General features: G+C 38.5%; 2 protein-coding genes across 3 annotated transcripts in view; one reads left to right on the forward strand and one right to left on the reverse strand.

Moving 5' to 3' along the window:
• Nucleotides 1–9906: 9906 nt before the first annotated feature.
• Nucleotides 9907–16209, forward strand: b9d1 (B9 domain containing 1). Its single transcript, XM_088353943.1, has 7 exons — nt 9907–10095; nt 10245–10313; nt 12252–12363; nt 12468–12564; nt 13521–13583; nt 15786–15853; nt 15943–16209. The coding sequence occupies exons 1-7, from the start codon at nt 10033–10035 to the stop codon at nt 16101–16103; spliced, it is 633 nt and encodes a 210-aa protein (XP_088210069.1). The 5' UTR covers nt 9907–10032; the 3' UTR covers nt 16104–16209.
• Nucleotides 16210–16959: 750 nt separating this feature from the next.
• epn2 (epsin 2) overlaps nt 16960–26492 on the reverse strand; it is a 33298-nt gene continuing 23765 nt past the window's right edge. For both annotated transcript variants that reach the window (XM_088353821.1, XM_088353746.1), the window contains 2 exons: nt 23873–24100; nt 16960–20089 (listed from right to left, as the gene is read on the reverse strand). In XM_088353821.1, coding sequence (XP_088209947.1) covers nt 19785–20089; nt 23873–24100 — 533 coding nt within the window. In that variant the 3' untranslated portion in view covers nt 16960–19784. The remainder of the gene's footprint in view (nt 20090–23872; nt 24101–26492) is intronic.

Raw genomic sequence — 26492 nt, forward strand, 5'->3', positions numbered from 1 at the left:
TTTACGTTTTGTAGCGTCATAAATTATGCTAACTTCTTTTGAATATTTCTTCTGGGGCTGAGGTTTTGCCTTGATTCCTCAACACTTACCAATTTTTCTTGAGTTCTCTGTCTACTTTAGAAAACGATATGCAAATGCACGACCTTATAAAGCTCGGGAAAGTCCGGACCGGAAGCATAAAGTTATTTGATGCAGGCTGCCGAGTATGTATGCAAATTACCAAACGTAACGAAATTTCCAAACCGAACGAAGATTTCGAAATCGAAATAAATCAAATGTTTGATTTGAAAAAAACAAAAACATTTTTTGTTTTGTTTTTTGTTTTTTTGTTTTTTTGTCTTGAAAAAGTTTTCGGCCACCCGGGCAGAGACGTTTTGTAAGTTGTACGCCCGACGTAAAGGATGCACGCCCCGGGCGTCCGGGCAGACGTTGTTTCAGGCACTACTTTTTAGTTAATTTTACCTAAATATGGGAACTTTCCTGTTAGATTTCATATATTTCATTGAAACTGCAAAGACAGCCAGGTGCTGTGTTTTTATTGCCATTAAAGAGCACTTCTGTGACTTTTTTTTAATGTCAAATAAAATAATCGGGATGGGTTTCCTCAATGTCAATACAGCATTACCCTCTGCCTCGACGACGATGAAAGGACAAGAAGCAAGTCAAAAATACGGCCCTTCATCAACTTTTTAGAAAGAAAAAGAAAAAGCTCTGTTGTAGCGTTAACTGTCACGACCAGTACAAGCAGTGGACCTAAATGCGTAACGTTCCACACAATGCTTCATTGAGGGATTGGGGAAATCAGGGCGAGAGGAAAAAGACTGCGATCTGCTGCTCGCTGGGCAGGAGGAGCGAGGAGCCGTCGCAAACAAAGCCTGATCGGAGATCAGAACAAGTCGGGTAGCCGGGACAGAACAACGGAGCGTTGTCGGAGATCGGAACAAGTCGGGTAGCCAGGATGGAGCGTGGTCGGAGATTGGAACAAGTCGGGTAGCCGGGACGGGAGACGGAGCGACATAAATTCAAAAAGCCAAATTGAAAAGTGTTAAATGCAGACATTTGCTTCTAAAAAAGTAATATACCACTTTAACAACTTGAGAGGTGTATTTAGAATTAGTTAATTGTTATTTTCATTGAAAAACAGTGCTTTTCCTTTTGAAATAAAGGACATTTATAGTATAGACCCTTGAAAGGTACTGTACACTTTTCTTTAAAGTCAGAGGCTTTATTCTGTTAGATGACTATGTATTTCTGTCTCGAACCATTGGAAAGAGATAATATTGAAGCATTAGTAACAGACCGCTTGGGACCCGCACATCCTTTTGGCACCATGAACACAGATGTGCCCCATTCCAGCTCCTTTTATAGGCAAATGTGGCCAATAGCGGTCCTGTGTCACTTTAAAAACTCCATCTGAGAAAGATCAAGGGATGGAATAATGCAGCACAAGTAATGAATACATTCAAATAGTTCGCACTATATTTATTCAAAGATTGGCCTGTGTTGTACTTTTATGCCTCAGACAGAAGCATTTTTAGCAGGGCATGGAAATGTGCAGGGAAAAATGTAAAATATGTATTGCGCCTTGGCTTTCTTTTAAATTTGTTTGTTTTGATATCACAAGATAGATTGCGTTTGTTTTTCAATCTTTTTGGAGCCAAGGAACAATTTTTTGTCTTTAACAAATCACAATACACCGTGGATGTTTAAAATTTAATGCCCAGCACAAGTTTCATGTTTTTTTAATGTATTATGATTACTTTTTTAAAACCTAAATTATCATGTTGCCCATATTGACGGTAAAATGTTTTTTTGTCATTTATGGTAATCCGGGTTCAGGAGGTATATTTGTTATTCCCTTTGGCCAGAGTTTTTGAGGTTATTTGGTACTTTGCAATATGTTTTATTTTTTTCCATGTTTTACTAAATTTCCATCTTGTTACTCTTGAGAAGTAATTTCAAAAATAAAAATATGAGCAAACATCTGCCAGAGTAAAAAAAAGATTTGACCACAGTACATTTATGTTCCCATATTTTTTTAGTAAACAAGGAAAATAATCAAATCAGCAAAACTATGTGCAAAATGTTTACTTCACATGTTTTTTTATGTTTTGCCGATGCATTTTAAACAGCTTCATTAAAAAAATAAAAGTTATCAAAAATATTTTGCTGCAACCCGTTGTAAGACCAGGTGAAAACATTTTTTGGCCTAGTGAGGGATGGGCGCCACCAGGCTGTAACCCAAGACACACTACAGGAAATTGTGCCCCTACAACCCCAGTGATTAAGGAATTCTATCACCTACCCACCCACTACCTGTTAATAATATGCTGTACACAAGAAAATAAAAAAAATAATATGCTGCCCCATACTGACAAAAATGTATGCCAGTTACTTGGCTGATGACTGGAAGAAAGCAAACCTACTTAACACAGATAAAATTGGGCAATTTCCTGCGGCACACTAGACAAAATCTCATGGCACTCTAGTGAGCCTCGGCACATTTCTTTAAAAAAACTGAGCTAGAAAACTGGTGGTTTGACTTATTTCCAAATATGGCCAACATAGGTGAAAAAGCGCCAAACCCAGCATGTGGCTGTAGAGCAAGTTTAGCGAAGAAGTCTAACTTTATTGGCGATAGATAAGGAGCAAGACTTCAACGCATGATGAAAGTAGTGACACCGTGATACAACAATGGATTACTGTAAACAGCAACCAAAGAGAAGAAGTCTGGTTATTCGGGACATTGTTCACTAGCTCTCTAGCTGGTGAAAAGGGGGATACTTTGGAGTGAGGACAGCACAGTAGTCAGTAATTTATGTTCTATGAACTTATTATATATGCAGAGTTCCATCAGTCTTCCCGGTTGATGGGGACCAGAACCACACGAGAAAAGTGAAAATCCAAGAAGTAGTGTGGTACCTTTTTGTGCTGGGGCGGAATTCATTGCAGACGACTTGCCAACTTACTGACCGTGAGATAAATGGAGAGAGTGAGGAGAAGAGAAAGAGCGCGAGAGACAGAGAGAGAGAGGGATGGACCCAGTACATATTTTGAATTAGTCGATATTTTTTGGGGGGAGGGGGGCGTTCCTTCATTAAAGCGATTTGCTGACTTCCCGACTGAGAGAGAGAGAGAGAGACAGAGAGAGAGAGAGAGAGAGAGAGAGAGAGAGAGAGAGAGAGACATAGAGAGAGATGCATAGTTAGGCGGCAAAGGGGCGGGACACAAACTCTTCTTAGTGAGATGCAGGTGAACGCAGAGCAGATGTATGGTCACAATACAGAATGAAAGATGCTATGATATGATTTGGCCAATATGCACCAGAGAGAGAGAGAGAGAGAGAGAGAGAGAGAGAGAGAGAGACATAGAGAGAGATGCATAGTTAGGCGGCAAAGGGGCGGGACACAAACTCTTCTCAGTGAGATGCAGGTGAACGCAGAGCAGATGTATGGTCACAATACAGAATGAAAGATGCTATGATATGATTTGGCCAATATGCACCAGAGAAAGAGAGAGAGAGAGAGAGAGAGAGAGAGAGAGAGAGAGAGAGAGAGAGAGAGAGAGAGAGAGAGAGAGAGACATAGAGAGAGATGCATAGGTAGGCGGCAAAGGGGCGGGACACAAACTCTTCTCAGTGAGATGCAGGTGAACGCAGAGCAGATGTATGGTCACAATACAGAATGAAAGATGCTATGATATGATTTGGCCAATATGCACCAGAGAAAGAGAGAGAGAGAGAGAGAGAGAGAGAGAAAGAGAGAGAGAGAGAGAGAGAGAGAGAGAGAGAGAGAGAGAGAGAGAGAGAGAGAGAGAGAGAGAGAGAGAGAGAGAGAGAGAGAGAGAGAGAGAGAGAGAGAGAGAGAGAGAAAATATGCAACCCTAGCTCTTACTCTATTTTTCATTCCATGCGCCTAATACTCCAGTGCAACTTATATATGAAAACAAGTATCACAAAACACTATTTTCGGGGGCAGTTTGCCTTATAGTGCCTGAGATACGGAAATGGTGTGATTTTAGCTGTGAATGCTCCACATTTCTAGTTTTGCTCAAATTGAATTTTACTTCTCTATTAAACCCCCCCACCACTCACCACCCCACCCCCGCAATAGTATCAGCTTCCATATTGGTTTCTGTATGATGTGGACACGTCTACCTCTCTTAGAGAGTGCATGGTAAAAGGTTTGGGCAGCAGTAGAAGGTCAGAGACTCACACAGAGAGGAGAAGCGCAGTGCTGTGTGACTGGAGGACACAGTGACATGCCTGAAACACAAACAAGAAAGCGGGGAAACGTGGCTAAGTTCAGAATTAGAAAATTATAGTTTATTTCAAGCCTGTGTGAAGACTTTCTATTTTCTGCACTGAAACTCAAATTACACCAATGATCTAAAGTAAGGCTTGAAACTAAATCGTGATTGGTAAGGCAAAAGAAAAGGGGGGAAAAAATGTGGCTTTGGAAAGTACTCTTGAGAATACCATGCTATTTTGAATACTCAACATTTTAAAATAAAAATCTCGATGTCCAAAAATATATCAAAGTGAAAAATCTATTTGATCAGTGGTGGGCCGTCGGGGCCAGCAAGACCTTCTCTGCTGGCCGACACAATACCTGAATCATGTGATGTTAATTTCATTTGGTCCATTAATACTTATTAAATCATTCTAAATTGTGTTTTAGATTTCTTTCCTTGCTTTTTCCTTATTCTGTCACTTCCAGATGTGTGTGTTCCTATCTAAGTATTTGACTAATCATATTTCAGCCATCAATTGTAGCCAGCATCAGAAATCTACCCAGAGGTCTTCACAATCAGTTCACTTAACATAAGTGTCGATAAAAGTGTTGGTTTAGCCAATCGGATTTTGAATTTGCACAGCCAGGGCCTTCTAGCAGGCGTATGGAAATGTCAGCGGTTTCACAAACTATAATTAGATAGGGGGCGGTAACAGAAGTATCACAATTAAAAGTTGAAGAAAAATATTCCCTTGTCCAATGCTTCTGTCTAACAAACATTTTCAGCCTTTAACCGAATGAAGACCTATGACAGAAATGCAAACGACAGGCTCGACTTTTAACATTAGCTTTGATTGCAACAGAAAAGTACTTCTTGATGGAACTGAAACGCAACGACTAAGTAATTGAGATCTTCTCGAGAAAAGAGAGGACGATGGATTTTGTGCAAAAACAAAAATACTTTTTTGTGAGTAAAATGTGTCCATCTTTCTGAATAATATAGCAATTTTATGAGATTATTTTTGATGTTTGTGTATGTGTTGCAGCTGTAAGTGCAGTAAATGTTTTCTAGCCATGAAAGAGTTATTGAGGGCTTGATTGAGTCAGACATAGCACACCTGAAGGCCTAGGTGTGGAGTGCATGGTCTGCCACTGAATCTGAAATATGTTTCTATCATCAATCCATTATCTGCACCACTTATCCACAGTAGGGTTGCGGGGCCATCTCAGCTGTCTTCAGGCAGTGGGCAGGGGACACCCTGAACTGGTTACCAGCCAGTCGCAGGGCACACAGAGACAGACAACTCACTCGCTCATACACACCTAGGAACAATCTGGACCATAAATTAACCTGACATGCGTTTTTGGACTGTGGGAAGAAAGCAGAGTGCCCAGAGGAAACCTACACAAGCAAAGGGAGAACATGCAAACTCCACACAGGTAGGCTGGTTGCTGACGCACTACTCTATTTGTATCACGTTCCAATAAAATAAACACAAACCAATCAATTACTTATCCTTACCTGAGTCAACACCCCCACGGCAGTTTTGGCTCATTCCTATCTTGGAAATATGTTGTTTGGCAAAAATGTAAATAAAACATTCAATCGTGTTCTGTACCTTTATGGATTTCAAACCATTTTCACTGCAAGTCACATTTAAATTGTTTTTCTCACAGGGCCATAATGATATTGACAATCAGATTTTTAAAAATGTTGTACAGAATTCGGAACTTTGTTATCCGCTGAAGCCATCTCCTGGCTTGTGCCATCTTTAAAGCTTTAATCAGCTTATTCATGATGCGCATACAAGTACATGCATGGCTTAGACACGTTCAAATATACTCTTCTTTTTTGGGGGGTTAGCGTTTGGACTTTACTTGAAGCAGGCCTTTTCTTACTTTCCCCATTCTCATGCTATATTTACAAATATAAATAAAATAAAACCTAATGGAACAAACATGACATCACTCTCCAGCAACTCCCATTCCTCGAATATAAGGTGTTCTGCCCCAAACAGCTCTGCTAAAAGTAAGAAAAAAGCAGATAGGCGTTGTTGAGAATAAAGTATAAGGGTTCTTTGAAATCAGTTGGGCAATGTTAACATACTTAAAGGCGATGTCCGCAACTTGAAATAATCTACTTGCTGCTGCCATCATCTGGCTGAAATCATCATTGCAGCCTCTGACAAGGCCATTTTGTTACGCGTGGGAATATGTCAAATTCGTATGTGACCTCTAATAAACTAAGACTTTAGATACAAATTTGATCATTGGAATACGAAATAAATAAAACACATTTTGAATTTTGGACTAACAAAGCACATTAAAAGTGGTGTTCGTAACTTCAAAATATTATTTGGACAGCTTCTTTTGTTGCGCTTGCAAGTATGTGAAATTCTTAGATGTGCTTGGATAAACTTTTCATTTTTCATCTTTTGGTGGGTTTGGGTTTTCATTCGGACTGTAATTCACACTGTCCTTTTCTTATTTTCACCATTTTCATTCTTGAATAAAAGACAACCGCAACCGAGCGTGAAATCACTCTCCTCCCCCCATCCTCCTGCCTCCTTTGCTCCGACGTAATGCACTCTGTGGCCAGAACACCAAGGGTAAAAGTAAGATAAAAACAGATGGGTGCAGTGGAAAATATATATATATAAGCTCTTTGAACTCAGTTGGGCATTGTTAACATATACTTAATAGAGAAAAAACTTTTACTTTCAACTTTTTAAGGACACCTAAAACACGCACCCCACCTTTAACCACTCTGACACCTGTGTAATGAAAAATGGATAACAAATACTTTAAAATCAGAAGTCCGGATTTGAATTGCATGATACAACAAGAAACGTTGTGTATGTTTTTTTTAACTGTTCGTTAATTCTCCTTGAAAAAAATGCATTTTTGGTTAATTGATGTTTGCACTATATTCTATTTAAATCCAATCATAAGTAGTTAATTCGAGTGAATGCAAGAACATCGCTAATACGTATTCATTTTAAGTGAATTTAGCCCACTTTTGCTAAAATACACACTAAAGGCTACTGATGGTGCCTGAACAGTACCAGTATAAATTTTCATGCCATGGGTATTTTGGGGGCGGCAGGGCAGCTGCGTGGTTAGCGTGTCCGTGGCACTTCTGAGGTCACGGGTTCAAATCTAACTACCAGCCTTCCTGTGCGGAGTTTGAATGTTCTCCCTGTGCTTGCGTGGGTTTCCTCCTGGTACTCCGGTTTCCTCCCACATTCCAAAAACATGCATGTCAGGTTAGTTGGCCGGTCCAAATTGTCCCTAGGTGTGAATGAGCGAGTGAGTTGTCTGACTCTCTGTGCCTTGCAGCTGGCTGGCAACCAGTTCAAGATGTCCCCTACCTTACTGAGGATAAGCTGTGCAGCTAATGGATGGATGGATGGGTGTTTTTGGGCGCAGTAGCTCAGGTATCAAGAGGTAGCTGGTTCAATTCACTAGCTCCTCCGACTTAAATGTCAAAGTGTCCTTGTGCAAGACACTGAACCCCTAATGCCCCTTATAAGCAGGTGGACCCCTTGCATGGCCATCATCACTGTTGGTGGTGGAGTGTGTGAATGAATAGGTAAGTGGAAAGCGCTTCGGGAGGTCTTCATTGATTTAAAAAACGCTATATAAATGTAGACCATTTACCAATTGTTTGGAATATTATCAAGACTTGTTCTCTCAGTCTGATGTCAGACTGTCCTGAGCATTAGCTGTTCGTTCATAAATATTACTCTCTGTTAAAAGAGTTCGTTGTGTTGTTGAAGATGAGAGCTAGTGAGATATAACGAGAGACTGTCATTTTTTAAATAGGAATCCAGCTGTTTTCCCTCCCTGAATGTTGTCCTTTATTCCAGACGTTTGACTTTAATTAGAAAATATTAATCATTTCCGTTGTACACTAAACACCCGATCCCATCAATTTTCTTCAGTTTACCTCTGAGGACAATTTAAAAAAAAAATTACTAACGAGTACTTCTTGTGGGTCTCGTTTAACAAATTATAAAAAACAATTTATTACTGCTGGTTTGAGCAAGGTGGTCGTTGTATAATGCTATTCCTCAAATGGTCCCAAATATTTACAAACATCCCTCTTTGTTTTCGTGTCTAAAATTTGGCTAACAACTTTTATCGGGGAATGTTTTGAAAAGCTGAAATCCAACTCCAAATAGAACACTAGTTGTACTTTTTAGCTACCAGCATACTACTTTTATCCGTCATTCCTGGTAAAAAAGGAAAAGGATTTATGTTGTCCTTTACTGTATATTTGCTGCGATCTTGTGGCCACTGAGTATATATATATTTTCGCTTCGGTCAGAAATGTCCCACGCGACGATCCGTAGGGGTGGGGTGGCGCGACTAAACCTAGGATAGGAGTTCCAGCTAATTTTGGAGAATCAGATCTTTAGGCCCCACTCTCGAAAATGAGCCGCTCTTTCGTTCCCCGCACGGCTATTCAAATTGTTGTGTCGCTCAAATTCGTATATTACCTATTATTATGTAATCACGTGCAAGAATATACTGGATACAGGGATAATGAAGCAAAAAACACATATATAAGATTAAAAAGGAAAAAGAAGAGAAAAAGAAGAAAGAGAACGAAATATGAAGATAAGGGGAATAGAGAGCTAGGGGGAGAACAAAAGAAAATAATACAAGAAAAATAAGTAAAGTGCAAGGAAAAAATCGTGTTTTTAAAAGGCTGTAAAAAAGCAAAACAAAAATGGAGGAAAAAAGAAGGAAGAATAAAAGGAAAACAAAACAAAGAAGAAAAATAAAAAGTAAAACAGAGAAAAAACAGGAAAAAGTCAATAAAAAAAGGAAAAATAACAAAAAAAAATAGTGAATAAAGATCAAATGGAAAACGAAGCAAAATAACTACAAAAGAAAAAGGGGAAATGAGATAAAAGGAAAAACAAAAGAAAAAGAGAATAAGGTAGGAAAGAAAAAGAAAAAAGTAAGAAAAAAAGAAGTAACACGTTAAAGAAAAGAAACAAAAGAGGAAAAAATAAAAAGTAGAGAAAAAGGATGGGGGATGCATAAAAGTGGGGGGCTAAGAAAACTAAACAAATCAATTTAAGAAAAAATTAAAAAATGGGGTAAGCTATGGAAAAAAACGACACAAAAAGTAAAAAAGAAAAGAAAAAGAGAATCGAACAGGTATATTATCAAAAATTCTGTATCATTATGCAAAAAATGAATGAATAATTTCTAAAAAAAATCTATTATTTAACTCGTCTATTATATCATTTATTTTTTCCTTCAACCGTGAAATTTTAAATAATTTAAGCTCAAGCAAATCAGAATCTCTGAAAAATAACAAAATGTCAATTGCGAATACTGAATTTTCAGCACAACAACAAATGAACCAGGAAACACAAAAATCATTTTTACATTTTCTCATGTAAAAAAAGCCAATGAAACACATCATCTCTGAAAAAAACGGGAATCCTAAATTGAAATATTTGCAGATCCAAAAAAAGAACAAATACAAATAATTTTAATGTTCGTCAATTCATAGGTCAACAACATTGAACAAAAAAATCCATATTGACCTATAACAAGACAAAAAGGTCTCGAAGGGAGCAGGCTCTTGATTGGAGGAGAGCCGGCTCCCTTCGCTCACTTCCAAGAGCTGGATCAAAGATCCGTTTCATTCGTGAACGACACATTATTAGCACAAACGTCGCCCTGGCAACAAAAAGGCTTAGTTTAGCATAACAAGCAGGCTCCATTTCCTTTCGAAAAGCTTCTGAAAAGACATTTAGATGTATTTTTGGAAGCTAGGATGGCGACAAGCAGCCCTTCGGTGTTTCTTTTGTCGGTGAATGGACAGATCGAAGGAGCAAATGTGAGTTTTTCCTATATCTCTGTTTTTGCGTAACAGCTAATGCAACTAGCTAGCGTTATGAAGCCACACGCCCCTTGGATTTGGTGCACTCTTGATTTCATCCATCTTTGATTTCATCTATTTTACAATGTTACGTTTTCAAATCGCAGTTTCCGAGCTATGACGACTTGTACTGCAAATACTGTTTTGTATACGGCCAAGACTGGATGCCTACCACTGTGAGTAGCCTTCCAAATGCTCTCTATCTCTCAATCTATATACCTATCTTTCTACCCTGGTCGTATCCCTCGAGAGGGGTGACCGACAGCAAAACAAACAAATAAAATAAAAACGGAAAAAGCACCAAAAAACACACACACAATGTATTTATTTATTTATTTATTGACTATTGCCAGCCGAAACACCAAAACAAGTTAAGCACCTCGCCACCCAAGTTGGTCATGCTTTCGTCCCTCCAGATGAAACGGGACACACAAAACCGGCCATGGATCATGGTGACAAAACACACTCTTTTGTTCAACAGCAGGGACTGACAGCTTTAACTGGTTTACCCCTGCCGCATCGTACAGGTGCCCTGCCCATCCCTTAGAACGCATCCAAACATCCTATTATCCTCTCACAACACCTCTCCACTAATTCCTATCACCAACAAGAGCTCTAGCTTCCACTAGATTTAGAGCTCTTTCCTGCAGTGTACTCATAACACCATCCATCCATGTCAATCGTAACCTTCTTCTCGGTCTCCTTCCATTTACTTCTGCTCTGTAGATCCTCTTCAACATTCGCTCCTCATCCATCCTCTCTATGCGTCCAAACCAACTGAGTACTCTCTCATTCACACGCTTGCTCAGTTTCACTACTACCCCAATTTAGTTTCTCAATCAATCCAATCTTGTCACTCCTAACATACTCCTCAATCACTTGGCTCTTTTCATGAGTACATATAACTCCGAAATAAAATGTAACTATTGCACATCTCTCTGTGGCGTTCCAAAGTCAAGTGATTTCATCCCGATTTTGGTCCATATAAAGCCGGAGCAACTTAATGCAGAAGTTCCATAAGAAACCATTTAAACTGATAAATAAAAACGCTGGCAAACGACTTTGATTGGGTGAGCAGTACAGGTGGGCGGATCCCTCCACACAGCGCAAGGCACTTCCTTCTCTCTCTCTTGCTCAGTGCAGTCTACACCAAAAGTGAATATGACGATATGCTTATCGTTTGCAGTAATTTGTGACATTTGTACAAATGAACTTTGCATGCACATTGTTTTGAAACCGTTATTAAGGAAAAATTTCATGGAAAAAAATTGCCTCAACACTCTTAACTGAAGGTGGAAGACAAATTGTAAATGGTACATTTACATTGATTTGGGAAAAAGGATTTGGCATTATTATAATTTCATACATTTGATTAAATCATCAAATGACACACAGTGAAATAAAATGTGCTGAAGAATTAGCTTTTGTCTAGAGAGCGTGTTTGGCAGTTTTTTCAATTTTGTCTGAAAATATATGATGCGTCTCTCTCAATTTCTTTTTTAAAACATGTTTTGCTTTTATGGCTCTTTGGTTCAAAAAGATTCCTGACCTCTGGTTTAACCTTTTATTTATCCCCCCAAAAACATAACAAAATAATAAGATAATTTAATAAAAGTTATCTGCCGGTTAATTACTTTTTTAGCCATGTTCTATAGTTTTAATAATATGTGAGAAATAAATAAAATCAGCAAAATATGGGCAATATGTGTGCTTTATATAATTATGTTTTGCAGTGCAATCTTAACAGTTCAACCAAACACAAGTCTTGTATTTTCACCACATAATTAGTATATGCAAAGAAAATATAAAGTAATCTGTTGCCACCATTAGCATTGGATGAATGTTAGTTATCGGATGATCATTGCAAGAAAGCTAAGTTACTGAACTTTGCAAAGATAAAATTGAGCAAATTTCTCGTGACACACTGGTTGAAAAACACTGATCTAAATATGACAAGTTTTTCTGGGAAATTTGAATTACTGCTCAAGTCTGCATGAGACACTGTTGCAATGTTTTCTTACTTTCGCAGTATTTGTGTTGCCAATTCTCTTTAACAGTTTATGCTCGATCTTCGATTAGTGTTCCGTTTTAAAATGTGTTTTCTCTTTGCGTAGGGTTTGGAGGAAGGGATCTCTCAAATAACATGTAAAGGCAGTCAGTCGTCACACAAGTTGATATGGAATTTCCCGCTGGACATTACTTTTAAGAGCACAAACCCTTCAGGATGTAAGCATCCCTCCCATGCACACCCCCACGTAGGATCATCGTTATTTCCCTTTCTAATATGAGGAAAGATTTATCAACCATCTCATGTGCTTTTTGTAAATCAGGGCCTCAACTTGTGCTGAGCGTGTATGGACCAGATTTGTTTGGCAACGATGTGGTCAGAGGCTATGGAGCAACACATGTCCCATTAACCCCTGGAAAGTAAGTGCCATGTCAACTTGAAATCTAGTGGCAGCCTGTGCATTTGACACCTAGGCCTTCAGTACTGCTATGTCTGAATTCATTCAATCATCAATAACTATTTGATGGCTACAAAACATTCACTGGAGCAACAGTTGCGACAGATAAAAAAAGGCATTATTAATACCCTCATAAAATTGCACTATTATTTAAGAATGCAGCCACGTTTTACTCACCAAAATCCATCCTCCTTTCTCCGTAGAAGATTTCATTGACTCTGTTGTACAGATTATCCATGCATTTTAGCTCCATCATATAGTTCTTTTCTATCACCGTCAAAACTAATGCTGAAAGTCAAGCTTGTCCTGTCGTATACGTTTTTATTCGATTAGGGGTTGAAAAAGTCTTTTTCTATACTTTTTGTTGCGATACTTCCGTTACCGCCCCCTAGCCAATCATAGTGTGTGTAACTGCTGACGTTTAATTAAATCTATAAGAATGCCCTGTTCCCCCAAACTTGAATTCTGATTGGCTAAACCAACATTTTTATCGACATGGCTGTTATGCCTCAGGGCCTGCAGAACTGATAGTGAAGGTGCCCGAGTAGATTTGACCCAGCAACAAGTAATGGCTGAAATGTGATTGGCTTAAATATGAAAGCACACATCTGGACGCAGTGCAACCAGGGGAAAGCAATCAAAGGAAGCTGACCATTTTGAATTATTTCATAAATATTCATGGAGGAAAAATACAATTACAGATGTATTAGATATATTTTAGCCCAGCAGAAAAGGCCTTGCAGTCCCTGATGGCCTATCACTGTTGAAATCCATTTTTATTTGTTTACCCAATTCAGCTTTAAAAAATGCTTTTACACATTCGATACGCGGACTTCTGCCGCAACAACCTAAACATTTTGTGAGTATTGTGCATTTCTTTAATATTAGACACATCAGCTATATTATTGTCCCCCTCAGGCATACACGGATTCTCCCTATGTTTGTTCCGGAACCCACATGGAGACTTCAAAAGTTCACTAGGTGAGTTAGGTGATTCGTTTGGTTTGTGTTAATACAGTAGACACTCTCTTACTTACGACCATCCACTTGGGAAAAACGGTACATAGCAACATATTTTTTGGAATGTCAAAAAATATCCAGACATTGCTGTAAGTAATGGACATTAAGGTCGTGCATCTTTCCGCCGCCACCGGCGTGTGGCGCTGTGGGAGGTCATCCAGCATCCACCCTGAAGAAATCCGCTTCCTCTTCCTAGTTCCTGTGTAAACAGTCTACACTGTATCTCCAGCGCGCTAATAATTTTGACATTTTTATTGTTAAATATCTCGTGCATTCATTTAATATGGTTAGTACTAAGTGTAAAGACCATTTCTATTGAAATGAAAGTGGAATAAGAAAGCTTGATGCAGTTGAGAAAAGGGTTGGATGACTTTTTTTTACGGCCACTTCTTTCAAAAGTAAGTTAAACGTCACTTTATTTATCTTTATAGAGCATATCGTTTGATGAAATGTTTATTTTTTTTAGTACAAAACAATACATGTTACTTATGCAAGCCTTAAACATACTTATATAAACCGTAAACATACAAAACATAGCACCAAAGCAACTTACTTACGTACAAATTAAACCGGAACCTATTCGTTCGTAAGTAGGGCAGCGTCTGTACTTGGTTCTTCTTGTTCCTGTTTTTTCCCAACATATATGATCAGAGACCATACTTCGTTTAATAAAAGCATTTTTTTGGCTTTATACACCAGAAGTTTCTTGAACTTTCATATAGTCCCCTTTATCCTCTTAAGTTTAAAATACCTCCAAACAGTGCATTAGAGGATCTCATTAGTGTTAAGTTGAAAAGTAATCTTGCCCCTTTAGCAAATAAGTATTTTGTTTTTATTTTACTGTGTTTATAAGTCTTATTTTTGGATACAAACTACTTTAAAGACTATTTTACAAAAAAATAACCTACAGAAAAACTATCGGTGCATGGGTTTTTCAAATGTGTTTTTTTCTCGTAAAATAGGTACATTTTTAGCTATTTATTTCCATCAAGGGAAGAAAGAAGATGAGATGCGACTACTTCCATTTAAAAAACCTTCGTAAGAACAAGTGTTTTTACTTCATACTCATCTTTTGAGGGTGAAGCATTTTGGTTTAGCAGTCCTGCCATATACTAGTAGAGTGTGGTTCAATGGCTGAAAATCTAGAGGCCATGTGCTGCCATCCTTATGAGTGTGGATAAGCCCCCCTCAGGTCTCTTTCCTCACATGGTTAATCTGTGTATCTCCTATACTATTTGTTTTTATTTTAATCTTTGTGTGTGTGTCCGTGCATTAGTTTTTTTGTGGGTGAGGATAAAGAAGGCAATTGTTTTGTCTTATTGTTTTTTTACAGCACTTTTGAGTGGCAATTTATTGCCTGAAATGTGCTCTACAAATACATTTGAATTAAGAAAATGTAAAGGTTATTTCTTTTGCAGAGGGATAGAATGGATAGTAGCAAGTGCTTTCCTTAATGCTCTTTTTAACAGATTATTTTAAAATCTCAAGTACACATAAAAGTGGTTCTTCCATGTTAGAACTGCTAACATAGTACATTATTTTCTTATCAGTTATTCCAGAGGTTTTGCTGTTTGAGTCTTAGTGAAATATTACCTCAGGTGAATGTCGAATGTGCTTTTTTACAGATGTACGATCAGGCCTATAAAATACGACCCGACCTAGGCCCGCTCCTATTAAAGCCTGACCCGGCCCAAGCCCAAATAATTAACTTGATTTGCAGGACCAAGTCCGGAGCAACCCGGAATTTCATATTTTTATTAGTGAGTTTTCAGGGGGGAGAGGTGATTTTTGAAAACAAACTAAAGGATGCCCCTTGTAACACAATTGAAGTTAATCAAGAGTGTATAAAGATGTACGTCATATTTCTGTCTGCATTGGCTGCTTTTTAAATTAGTTAAAACATTTTAAGGTAGTCCGTTACTCAGAAGGGTTGAAAAATGGAGCATAAACCACAGCAGTCCTTAAGAATCTAGCGCAGTACCTTGAGAAAGAGGCAACCAGACAGATAACAACAATGATAGGTGGATAATGGTCATCAGAAAAGAAGCCAGGCCTGACCCAAATAGAATGACATTTTAAGCCCGACTTGAATTTTGGGTCGCGCACGGGCTTAATATCTTACCTCTGCTTCTAGCAACTCAATATCCCTTCTATCTTTTAAAGTTGGCTTTTGGGACGTCGACCAGAGTACACAGACTCAAAAGTGGTAGCCCAGGGCGAAGGACGAGAAGGTATGTGTGGAAGTTTATTCAACAACAATGCTACTAGATTGGTATTGGTGCGCTATGTCACTAGTTTTTGTTTTTTCCCCCCATAACAGTGACACGAGTTTGCTCGCAAGGATTTGTTACAGTTTGTTTTAACATCATCATGAAGGACATGAAAAAACTGGGCTATGATTCTGGACCATCAAATTCTTCAAACGTGCAGTCTCAAACCACCGCGTCCAACTTGTTCACCGAAGAACAGACTCTTTTGTAATGTCTACAAGAAAATTGACATATTCCTCGTGGTTAAACAAACCTTAAGATTATGTTCTCATTTTTTGAAATATTTTTTAATAAACGTCTTTTCGCATAAAGTTTAACTCTAATGAGATGATCTGTCTTGGGTTTGTACACCCTTGTTATTGCCAAACTTAAGCACTTTTAAGGACTTTCAAAACCAGTTTCTCGAGTACCGTTAAAAGAAATCCGGTGTGTAGCATGTATTTTGCAAAGACACAAATATATCTGCGACCTTTAACCTTGCGGATGCATTTCTCGAGACATTTGGTTTTCAGATTTGAGTAAATCGCGAATGTATTTGGTGATCTGAACAATAAGAGTGTAAATATTTTTAAGACAAATCTCTCCCCCATAGATGGGTGGGTGAAAATGAATATGTATCTTACATTTTCAGTTTTGGCAACTTCTTCCCATTACAAATTACCACTGGAAAAACACTACCTTAATTTTGTTGTCCATGAGGTCCATAATTGATGCTTAATCCTGGCACTAATACACATTTCAGAGTGCCATTTACATGTAGACTGCATCTGTCCTATTGGGCAGGATACATTAAGGGCAATGACACTTCACATAACAATGCCGTGAGCTAATTCAAGAGGGACGAAGAAATGCAAGGGAAAAACAAAGCCCCCAAAGAGCAGAGTCACGGTCATTTTCAAGCAGACTACTTGAGAAACATGGCAACAATTTAAGGCAATTACAAGCTTTTCACCCAAAATTCAAGCGCTTTTCTATTCTTGAAATTACATTAAAATTGAAGCTTTTTTATTAATTTTAAGCGCCCATACGAACCCTGTCATTGTTAGGAAAAGGACAGTGAAAGGAAATACAGAGCTGAATTGATATACTTTTATTTTTGAACCAATGCAGCTACACTCATTTAGATGCCGTTAAGAATCCACGGAGCCGTTAACCTACAAAAACCCATTACACAGGATAATAAAGGTCAAAAAAGAATGGTATGTTACAATATTACAAATGATAAATTATATTATACAGTTATAATGCCGACAGACAGAGCATGTATTGGATAAAAAGCAGCCTGCTCCCTGCACTATGACAAGGTTAACTGGACAGACGTTAAGAATAAAAATGCTAGTATGAATGCATACAAAGACAATAAGGTCTGTTAATCCTTTCAATTTAAGCATTGTGAAATAAAAAGTGATCAAGAGCTTGTCAAATATACTGTATAACAAACTCTACCGTCACTGCGAGTCAGACATAAAAAGTGGTCATTCAATGAGTCATTTAACAGTTCCGTTTTTGTTTAAATGCAACCACCACAATCAGTGGACGCAGTTAAATAATAGAATCCTAGCAACTTTGTTAATGTATTGTCATATATTTTTTGTTTGCAATTAGTTCCACTGGGCATTGAGCATACCCATCAGTGAGCCAAGCATTTGTAATCCATCTGCTCTCACCATCTCATGCACATTGAAGCTGACCCTCCATTTGCCTGAGAAAGTATGTATTAGAGACACTAAAAAGGGTTCTGTTTATCTGACCGAGCACATCCAATACAAAGATGGGTTGTGGCACGCTGAAGCTAACAGACCACGAAATAAAAATATTGGCAGTGATAGACAATTGAAGAGATGTGTCAATTATCTCTTACAACACGAGCTCGGTTTTTCTACAAAGTAATCCCAGTAATAGAAACATCTTGCACAATTTAAAATTGCATGGGAGGGAAGTAACATTGGAGTGTGAATCGTCTAAAAAAAAAAAAAACGGTGAGGGTCTAACCTGCAAAAAACAAAAACATGGAAGTTAGGGGATTACTCGCTTTGACTTTAGTAACAGTTGTGCTTCTAAGAAGGGAATAGCTGACCCATAGGGTGAAAAACTAGAATGATCTCATGTAGACTAAAATAAAATATACAGCTAGTCACCACCTTAACATTACAGAAAGGTTGCTGTGGTTTAACATAAAAAAACAAAAGAATGACTTCCTACCAATTCCCTGGAACATCATTTGATGTTCCGCTGCGTGCTCACCAGATAAAACCATTGCAGGTGGTAAAGTCGTAGTAAACGGCCAACTGGGGGAGCAGGTCATAACAAGATGCCGCAGACATAACCACCAAAGGCGGAGAACTCTACTTAAAAAACGGACTAAAATAATCCTTCAAGAACACATGGAAGCTGATATTTCTTTCCCTTTGACCCAAGTACAAAAAAAGAATCCCTCGATTTGTTGGAATACTGACACCATACAGTTAATTCATCCGTCAAAGCACATTTGTTTGGAGCTTAAATTGTATCCATCACAAGGACTAATAGGTTTGGGGAATTGACATATTATCTGTGAGCCTATGCAGTTACAGGGTTTGTATATCTTTTTTATGGCCAAATTCAAGCACTTTTCAAGGACTTTCAAAGCCAATTTTTCAATGTCTCCAATACAATAGAAGGAACAAAATCCCGTGTGAATTGATTTACATATGCGAATATAATCTTGTGTATTTTTCAAAACATGATTTTTAAATCTTGAGCATATCACAAATCTATTTGTGGATCTGAACAATGCATGTGTAAATATTTTTGAGACAAATCTCTTCCCATATTGGTGTTGGGTAAAAATTACCATTATATGTAGCCTACACTTTCAGTTCCAGGACGTTCTTCCCTTTACAATTGAATACTGGGAAACACAACTTTAATTGTTTGCATGGCTTACACATTTCAAAGTGCCCTGTATAGGTGTTGCATGCACCTGTCCTCAGGGGCGCGACCCATAGGGGGCGATGACACATCATAAGACAATGCCGTACAAACTAATGCCAGTGGCACTTTTCGATCCTTGAAAACATATTACATTTCAAGGATTTCAAGCACCTGTATGAACCCTGCAGTTAGCATGTTTTGTGTGGTGTTGGGGATGGGTTCCATAAGAGCGCTGTGACAAACATACATTTTAACTGAAGAGCCCCGTTTTGCAGATAGCCTTCTAACGTATGCTAAGGTGTCATGGTGAGCCCAGCAGTTATGGAAATATGTTTAAAAAATAAGCCAACAAAATGTGCAAAATCCCTGCTGCCGTGCACATACGCAGACATACAAAAAACATATCTTAAGGTTTCTGTCATTTCAACTCCAGTAAAGAAAGAAAAAAGGACTGAAAAATACACAGTATCATAGCACTAATATGTGCAACCACTCACTTACGCATGCGCACCCACACTCGCACTATTCAGCTGATAGGGCTTAAAAAACGATTAGCTCTAGTGACAAGATACGATCCTGGCGTTAGTAAAGTCAGGCATCTGTTACTCCACAGAAGAAAGGAGCAATTTGACGGCGAAAAGGAGAGGGTGAGAGGCAAGTTTACCTTCCTGCCTCTGTGGGTGAGGAGGGGAAAATGTAAACACCCCTGCTACTCCAACTGTGATGCTAAATAGACAATGATCTTCACCAGTGTCACATCAAGATGGAACACAAAGATTAGGCAGTTTGTAGCATTGAGGGAGGAAGATGAGGAAGCGTGTGGTAATAATAAAAGGGTTCCAACTTGTCTATGACCTTTTTGCAGATAAGGGATGCCTGGGGCAAGACAAATTCCCTGTGAAGCTTTCTACAGCTTGGTGTTGAGTTAGAAGTGGGGTGAATGGCGATTCTGGGTGCAAGTTGTCCCGCAGATATCTCCTCACGAAAGAAAAGGGTTGGTTGCTCCAGTGGGCTGTGCCCCAGCTTGGGGGGGCATGCTCATTATTGGCTGGGGCATAACGCCAACCCCCATTGCAGGCATAGGTCGCCCCACGGGAGCCATGCCTGCCAATGGTAACATGGCGACGGGTTGGGCTGGCAACGAGGACATGGCTATTGGATCAGACATGCCACTGGCGAAGCCTGAAGGCATTGGGCTGACTCGCATTTGGTTGAGGGTCGGCGGAGCTGGCTGGCTCACTTGGAAAGGATTGGCGGGAGAGCTGGAAGCTGCAGCGGCACCACCTAGAAGTTAGCAGACAATGGCAGTTGCGTAAAAACAAGAAGGCTGTCATTGAATCACTCTATTCACCGGGATATAGGGTGCACCCAAAACCCCCAAATTGGCCAGAAATTTGAATGTGCGAATTATGATTTGGTGCGCTTTATATACCGCAGAAGAAAATGTTGTAAATGCATAAAGTAATTAAAGGTACGCGTTACCATAAGAGGTTTGGCGGGAAAAACATATTTGAGCAATGATTGTGCAAAAATGTAACAAATTTATAAAAATCACTGACATCAATCACAAAATATTGTATGCAACAGAAGCACTCACACTTTAACACTAGACAGCCAGTGGTACCAATTAAATATGCAAAGGGGTTAGAGCTTATCTCATTACCACACTATCAAACACTCAGTGCCAGAAACACTGATATGCAAAGTGCATTCTGTTTGGTTAAAAGTCTCTCCTCTAAGAGAACGTATTTCAACAAAATACTATACAAGCTATTTTACGTTCATATACAAATTACAACACAACATCATTGACGGCCAGGCATTTCAGTACAGAATGCACAATGCAAAAAGGTGTTTCCGGCTCCATGAGTAAAAATCGTGTGATAATGAGTTAACATCAAATACCTCTTAATCTGTCATCTGCATCACTAGTGGTCTAGTGTTGATGCTCTCACTGCTACGACCGGGGTTTGATTCCAGTTTCATACAATGTTGAGCAATTTTGATCAGCCCCATTTATTGACTGTTCAATCATTGCTTTGGTATAACGAGCCCAATTCTATAAATTAATAAAGTCTATAGCTCTTCCTGCAGTCTCAATTTCATGCGTCTCATAGTACGGTGCGCCTTATGTATGAAAAATGACAAAATACTATTTTGGGGGGGTGCGCCTTATAATCCAGAGAGCCTTACATAGAGGAATATACGGTACATTATTTTGCATCACAAAAATAGAGGAAAACATTTGACTGGAGAAAACCCACTATTCTATTATGCGCACTACAGCTCATATAGAGTCTTGACACTTTTGGGTAAAGGCTAGTTTCCACAGACAGCATTTACATTTCTCTATTCAGTTCTACTTGAGAAAATCGCAAGTTTCACAAATATAGAAGCTTGGCTCTACTTGATATTACCCATCAATTTCTGTACAATAATCTGATGTTAGCGGGTAAAAAGTACCCAGGCAACATTTCCCTAGGCAATGATTGTTTGAAGAAAAACACGTTATCGCTGCGGAAATCCTGGACGGGGGAAAACAGACGACCTACACAACGACCACTATGAAAGACGAACAAAGTAAGAAACTCTCACCCCAGCTACTATCACTTTGAACTTGTGCCCTCTGGTAGGTAGCCATTACAGGTCCCTTAAAACAGCTCAGACAGTTTCTTTCCCATGGCCATCACCACCCTAAACAAGCGTGCGAGACTGAAAAATATATATCTTGCCGGTTGTATTGAAACGGATGACTTATTTGTCAATTTTGTTTCTATTAAATATCATTGCACAGCTTTTTATTGCGCTATTGTTACAATGAACAATCTTTCATGGAACTATTATTATAACTTAGGCTAATCTCATAGCACCACCATGTAGTCATATTTGCCAATTTATCCTGACATGTTTTTTTTCTTCTTTTGAAGTCTTTATTACCGTTTTTTCATGACTATAAGGTGCATCGGGTTATAAAGCACACCCCCAAAAATAGTTTTTTGTCTTATGTTTTCCATACATAAGGCGCACCGGACTATAAGGCACTAGAGTGGGAACGTCAACAAAATAGTCAGATAGTTCATCAAACTTATTAACCCCTTAACATTCCGACAGCTCGCAAAGAAGCAAATAAGTGTCTCAGGCACGTATGGACATGGTGTCTGCACGATCTCACCAATCACTCAAATGCGTCATTTCACATATCATTAGGAAAGTTAAACTCTTGGGATTGTAGTTTCTATTTTCTTTTTCGCTGGAAACTGTGTGGACAGCAAAGTAAGTAATTTTATTGTGCAGGGTTTTTTACTGTGCATATGACAATTTAATTTAAAAATAGACTCATCACAGAAACATCAAGATCAGTCTGCAACAAGACACTTGGAAACTATAAAGCCGGGGTAACTCACCAAAGTCGTCACGTTTAATAATAATGCGCAACCGTGGTCCTCTTACATCCGTGAGTGTAGTAAATCCATATAAAATATATACACACTCCAAAACACGCAATAATGGCCGACAAATTAAAAAAAAATCCGCAGAGAAGCATCTGTATCTATGGACGTTGCTAGTTGTCTGTTTAGCACCATAATTCCTGTTTACAAATACAGACTGGTAAAAAATGTTTTCTCCATGCAGTAGAGCAGGGGTGTCAAACTAATTTTAACTCGGGGGCCACACGATAGAACAAACATTCTGTCAAGGGCCAGACTAGTAGATTAAAGAGAAAGAAAAAGAGAGATAAAGAAATATGAGAAAAAAGGTAGGGAAAAGGAGAGAGGGCGGGACAAAGAAAGAAAAAGAGAGAGACGGAGAGAGAGTGAGAAACAAAAGATAAAAAGTCGTGAGAGAGGAGGAAAAGGGAGGGGAAGAAAGAAATCTAAAGAAAAATAGAAAGACAGAAGGAGAGAAAAGAGAAAAGAAAGCGCGACTTGTAGGAAGAGAGAAAGAGAAAAGGAAAAAAGGAAGTTAGAGCAAAAGAGGTTAAAAGACAGAGAGAAAGAGACAAAAAGCAACAAAGGAAAAGAAAAAGAGACACAGAGTGAAAGAGGCGATGACAGAGAGTGGGAGTAAAAGGGTGGAAAAGAGAGAGAGAGAGAAATAAATAAATACAAGTACAATGTCTTTGTGAGAGGCACCTGGCATTGGCAACATCAAGTTGACATATTTCAACCTGCAGCTCGTTTTTCTCTTGCGCTTCTTTGGTTGTTGTCTCGCGGGCCGGATTCAATCCCTTAGCGGGCCTGATCTGGCCCGCGGGCCGCCTGTTTGACACCTGTGCCGTAGAGCAACCTGACTGATTCACATTCATCGTTTTGGGCCAATTGCAGGCTTTGTTTTGCCCCGCTTGAGCCTATGCGAGCCTATAAATGCTGAAAAGGACCCGCCTCCTTTACCTCTAAATAACTTTAGCCAATAGTGACCAATTCAAATGATGACTGACACATCGGTTAGGAAGTGAAATGTCTGTGTATATATATATATATCCCAGCATAAACTGCTGACTACTTCGCCTAGGTGGGAAAATCTAGTCGACGGCTGCTTGCCTTAGTTGCGAGACCTTGCCACTCAATATTGATCATATATAAGTATTACAAGGCGCATGGTCAGCTTTTGAAAAAAATAAAGGCTTTTAGGTGCGCCTTATAGTCGTGAAAACACGGTAAATGTTTATCCTGGCGTGCCGTGTCTAATCTTTTTGGCGTTATCAATGATAAAGACACTGCTAATTCTTAAGAAGGCAAACTTTTCTAACATTGATTGCGGGTGAAAAGGTTCAACGGTAGCTTGATTAGTGCACAAAGAATTGCTGAAAATACTAGGTTTCTGCGTGACCATGGCTCAACGCCAAGAATAATAAATTTTATGTAATGCAAGATTGTGATGTTGGTCAGTGACTGTGGCTATGGAAATGCAATGTGTTTTGGGGTATAGCTCAGTTGAACGTATTCAAGTTGAGTAGGGCGGGGTAAATACAGAATGTGGAACCGAATTTAAACTGTGTGTTCAATACTTTGTTTCTTTTCGGTATTGCTTAAAACAAAATGTATTTAACCGCAGATTTGGACCTACCTGCCGAAGCCAAGAAAGGGTTGAATGCTGGTGCAGGTTGCACTGGTTTAGTCACCAGAGAATCCAAGTTGACCAGGGCAGCATTGGGACCCAGAAAGGATTCTGGAGTCTTCCTGGTTGGATTGGAGGAAGTAGAGATGGATGTGGGAAGAGGGTCAAAGAGGTCCAAACTGCTACTGCTAGCTAGACTGGCTTGGGAAGGAATAGAGGATGGTAACCCTCCATCACCTACAAAACACAAGTTAATGTTCAGAATTTAAAACTAAATTCTATTAGCAAAAAAAAAAAAACAAAAAAAAAACGACAGGAGCTTTTTAGTCTATATACCATTGTTATTTTCTTAACAGAGCTTGATGGTGACCTTCACTCTATCTTTGTTTTGTGACCGACTGACCCTTTCTGGAATGCTGTTTTTTCACATGAAAGACACAGCTACCATTACCCTGGTCTGTTTTTCACATCCTTGCACTTGTTTGAGGTAAAGTTGTATTTTATTCTTATAACAAGGGAAAAAGGGAAAAAAAGATAAATGACAGTATCACAGTGCTGGATATTGTTTCCCAAATTGTATTAAAGTTAAGACCTAGTGTGAATTAAAATTGAAGCATAATTTGAAAATTGTTACAAGATGCAAAACACAATGTAGTCAGTCGTATACTGAAACCATAACAAAACCTTATAAGGTTAATATTAAAAATCAGACAGCAAAGTACACCAAAAGCACCACAGACCTGCTCTGAAAACAGCTAACTAATACTCGTGAAGTACTTTTTTCATTCTTTGGAGTATGCGAATACTGGAACACTTGCAGAGAGTCATTAGATCAGGCATACAAATTCTTATCACAAATAATAGATCTTTCTAATCACAATACACACACATTATTTATATATATATATATATATATATATATATATATATATATATATTCATATTTGGCATTGGATGTGTTAACACATTTGTTATTCTAACAGTTGAATGAATTCAGATTTACATCTGAAACAACTCACCACACTAAAAAAAACTCAAGTAGGAACTATGAATAAAAAATATGCTTGCCTCAATTGCTGCTTTGAATTAAAAGGAAAAGAAATACAAAATAAGAGTCAAAGCAGTGAGCGGGCAATAACATAAGCTATGACTATGGGACAAGGCCTACTAAAGATGAGATAATACTGCACATTATTGTACTTAACATGAAACCGGATACATTTTATTCTTAATGATCTGTGCAAACAAATGTCGTGCCTTAACGTATTTTTCTCATTACACTCCTGCAGTTTACCTGCTGCTGCTGCTGACTCCTGAAACTAGGCATATTGTTTTGCATTTACAAGTGCATCAATATTATGTGTCAAATCCTGAGGCTTACAGTTTTTACAATGTCATTCAAGTTTTGGTCCGTCAGCCTTGCGTACTACTTTGTATTATTATCGTTCATCACAGAGGACACCTGTTAACAAAAATAACTGTACAGATAGAACCATTCCTGGACGTCAGCTCTTTTACACCGTTCTTGAGCATTTGGTTTCTATGTATTAAAACAATGATAACTTTTGATAGAAATTAACTACAGACTTGCGTTTATTGTTGAATACTCGGAAATGTATGGCTGGCTGGATTAAATCATTCCACGGGCCGTGTGTTTGAAATTCCTGCATGAGATAGTTTTAAACAATAATATTCATCATTATCAACATATTTAAACACTAATAGTGAAAAATTATTTAGATTGTTAATTAGATAAGAAAATAACAATAATGTAATATATCGTCCAATATAAACAATCATAATTGCTAACAGTTGGGCACCTTTTATTTTATCACAAATGTGTATCAACTTGATTGAATTGATAAGTACCCAGGACATAGCTTACTATTTAACACGGTTGGTTTTATACAACCATGGCCTACATCCAAAATGAAACCCTGCAGCAACCTTCAGGTAAGTCCTTTTTTTTCTTCATTTGATATATGTATTATAGAAAAACTATTATGGGAGTACATTCAGAGGCAGGAACATTTTGCGAATGATGGTAAAAGAGAAAGAAAAGCACAAAACCCAGCAAGCCATCTGCTCCAAATGTCATTAGGATGAACTAATAATAGCACTTTGCATAAGACCATGTTAAAAAGGGTGCGTTGACTTTCAGGAATCAGTCAGTTTTTAGAAATTCTCTTCAGAAGCCTGCTGCTTTACCAGAACCTTCCCAAATTTTCCTTTTTTAGGAAATACTTTTTGCATTGGTCTGAATCACCTGCATTTCGCCCCACAAGACAAAACCCACCACGACCTGCGAGCAAATTTCAGTGCAGCATTTTTTTATTGATTTATTTCGATTTTTTTCTGTAAGGGTTTTATTGATTGGTTTATAACATACCTTTTTGGGTGCGCGTTAAACACAAGGCTTTACCGTGTTCATGTAATGCATGATCAGCGGAAAAATATCGCTGACCACAATCGCAAAAAATTGAATGCTACGAGAATCAAACATATATCGCGGTCAGCGCACCAAATCGTGGACAAAAAGTAATATAGGTGACATAAGAATAGGCATTAGGTTTTATCTCATCAAACTGTTCAGAGTCACCCAAGAGGGAAACAACCGATGATGATGTAT

Source organism: Urocampus carinirostris, chromosome 1 (genome assembly GCF_059441175.1).
Source record: "Urocampus carinirostris isolate Australia breed hairy pipefish chromosome 1, RoL_Ucar_1.0, whole genome shotgun sequence".
Lineage (NCBI taxonomy): Eukaryota > Metazoa > Chordata > Actinopteri > Syngnathiformes > Syngnathidae > Urocampus > Urocampus carinirostris.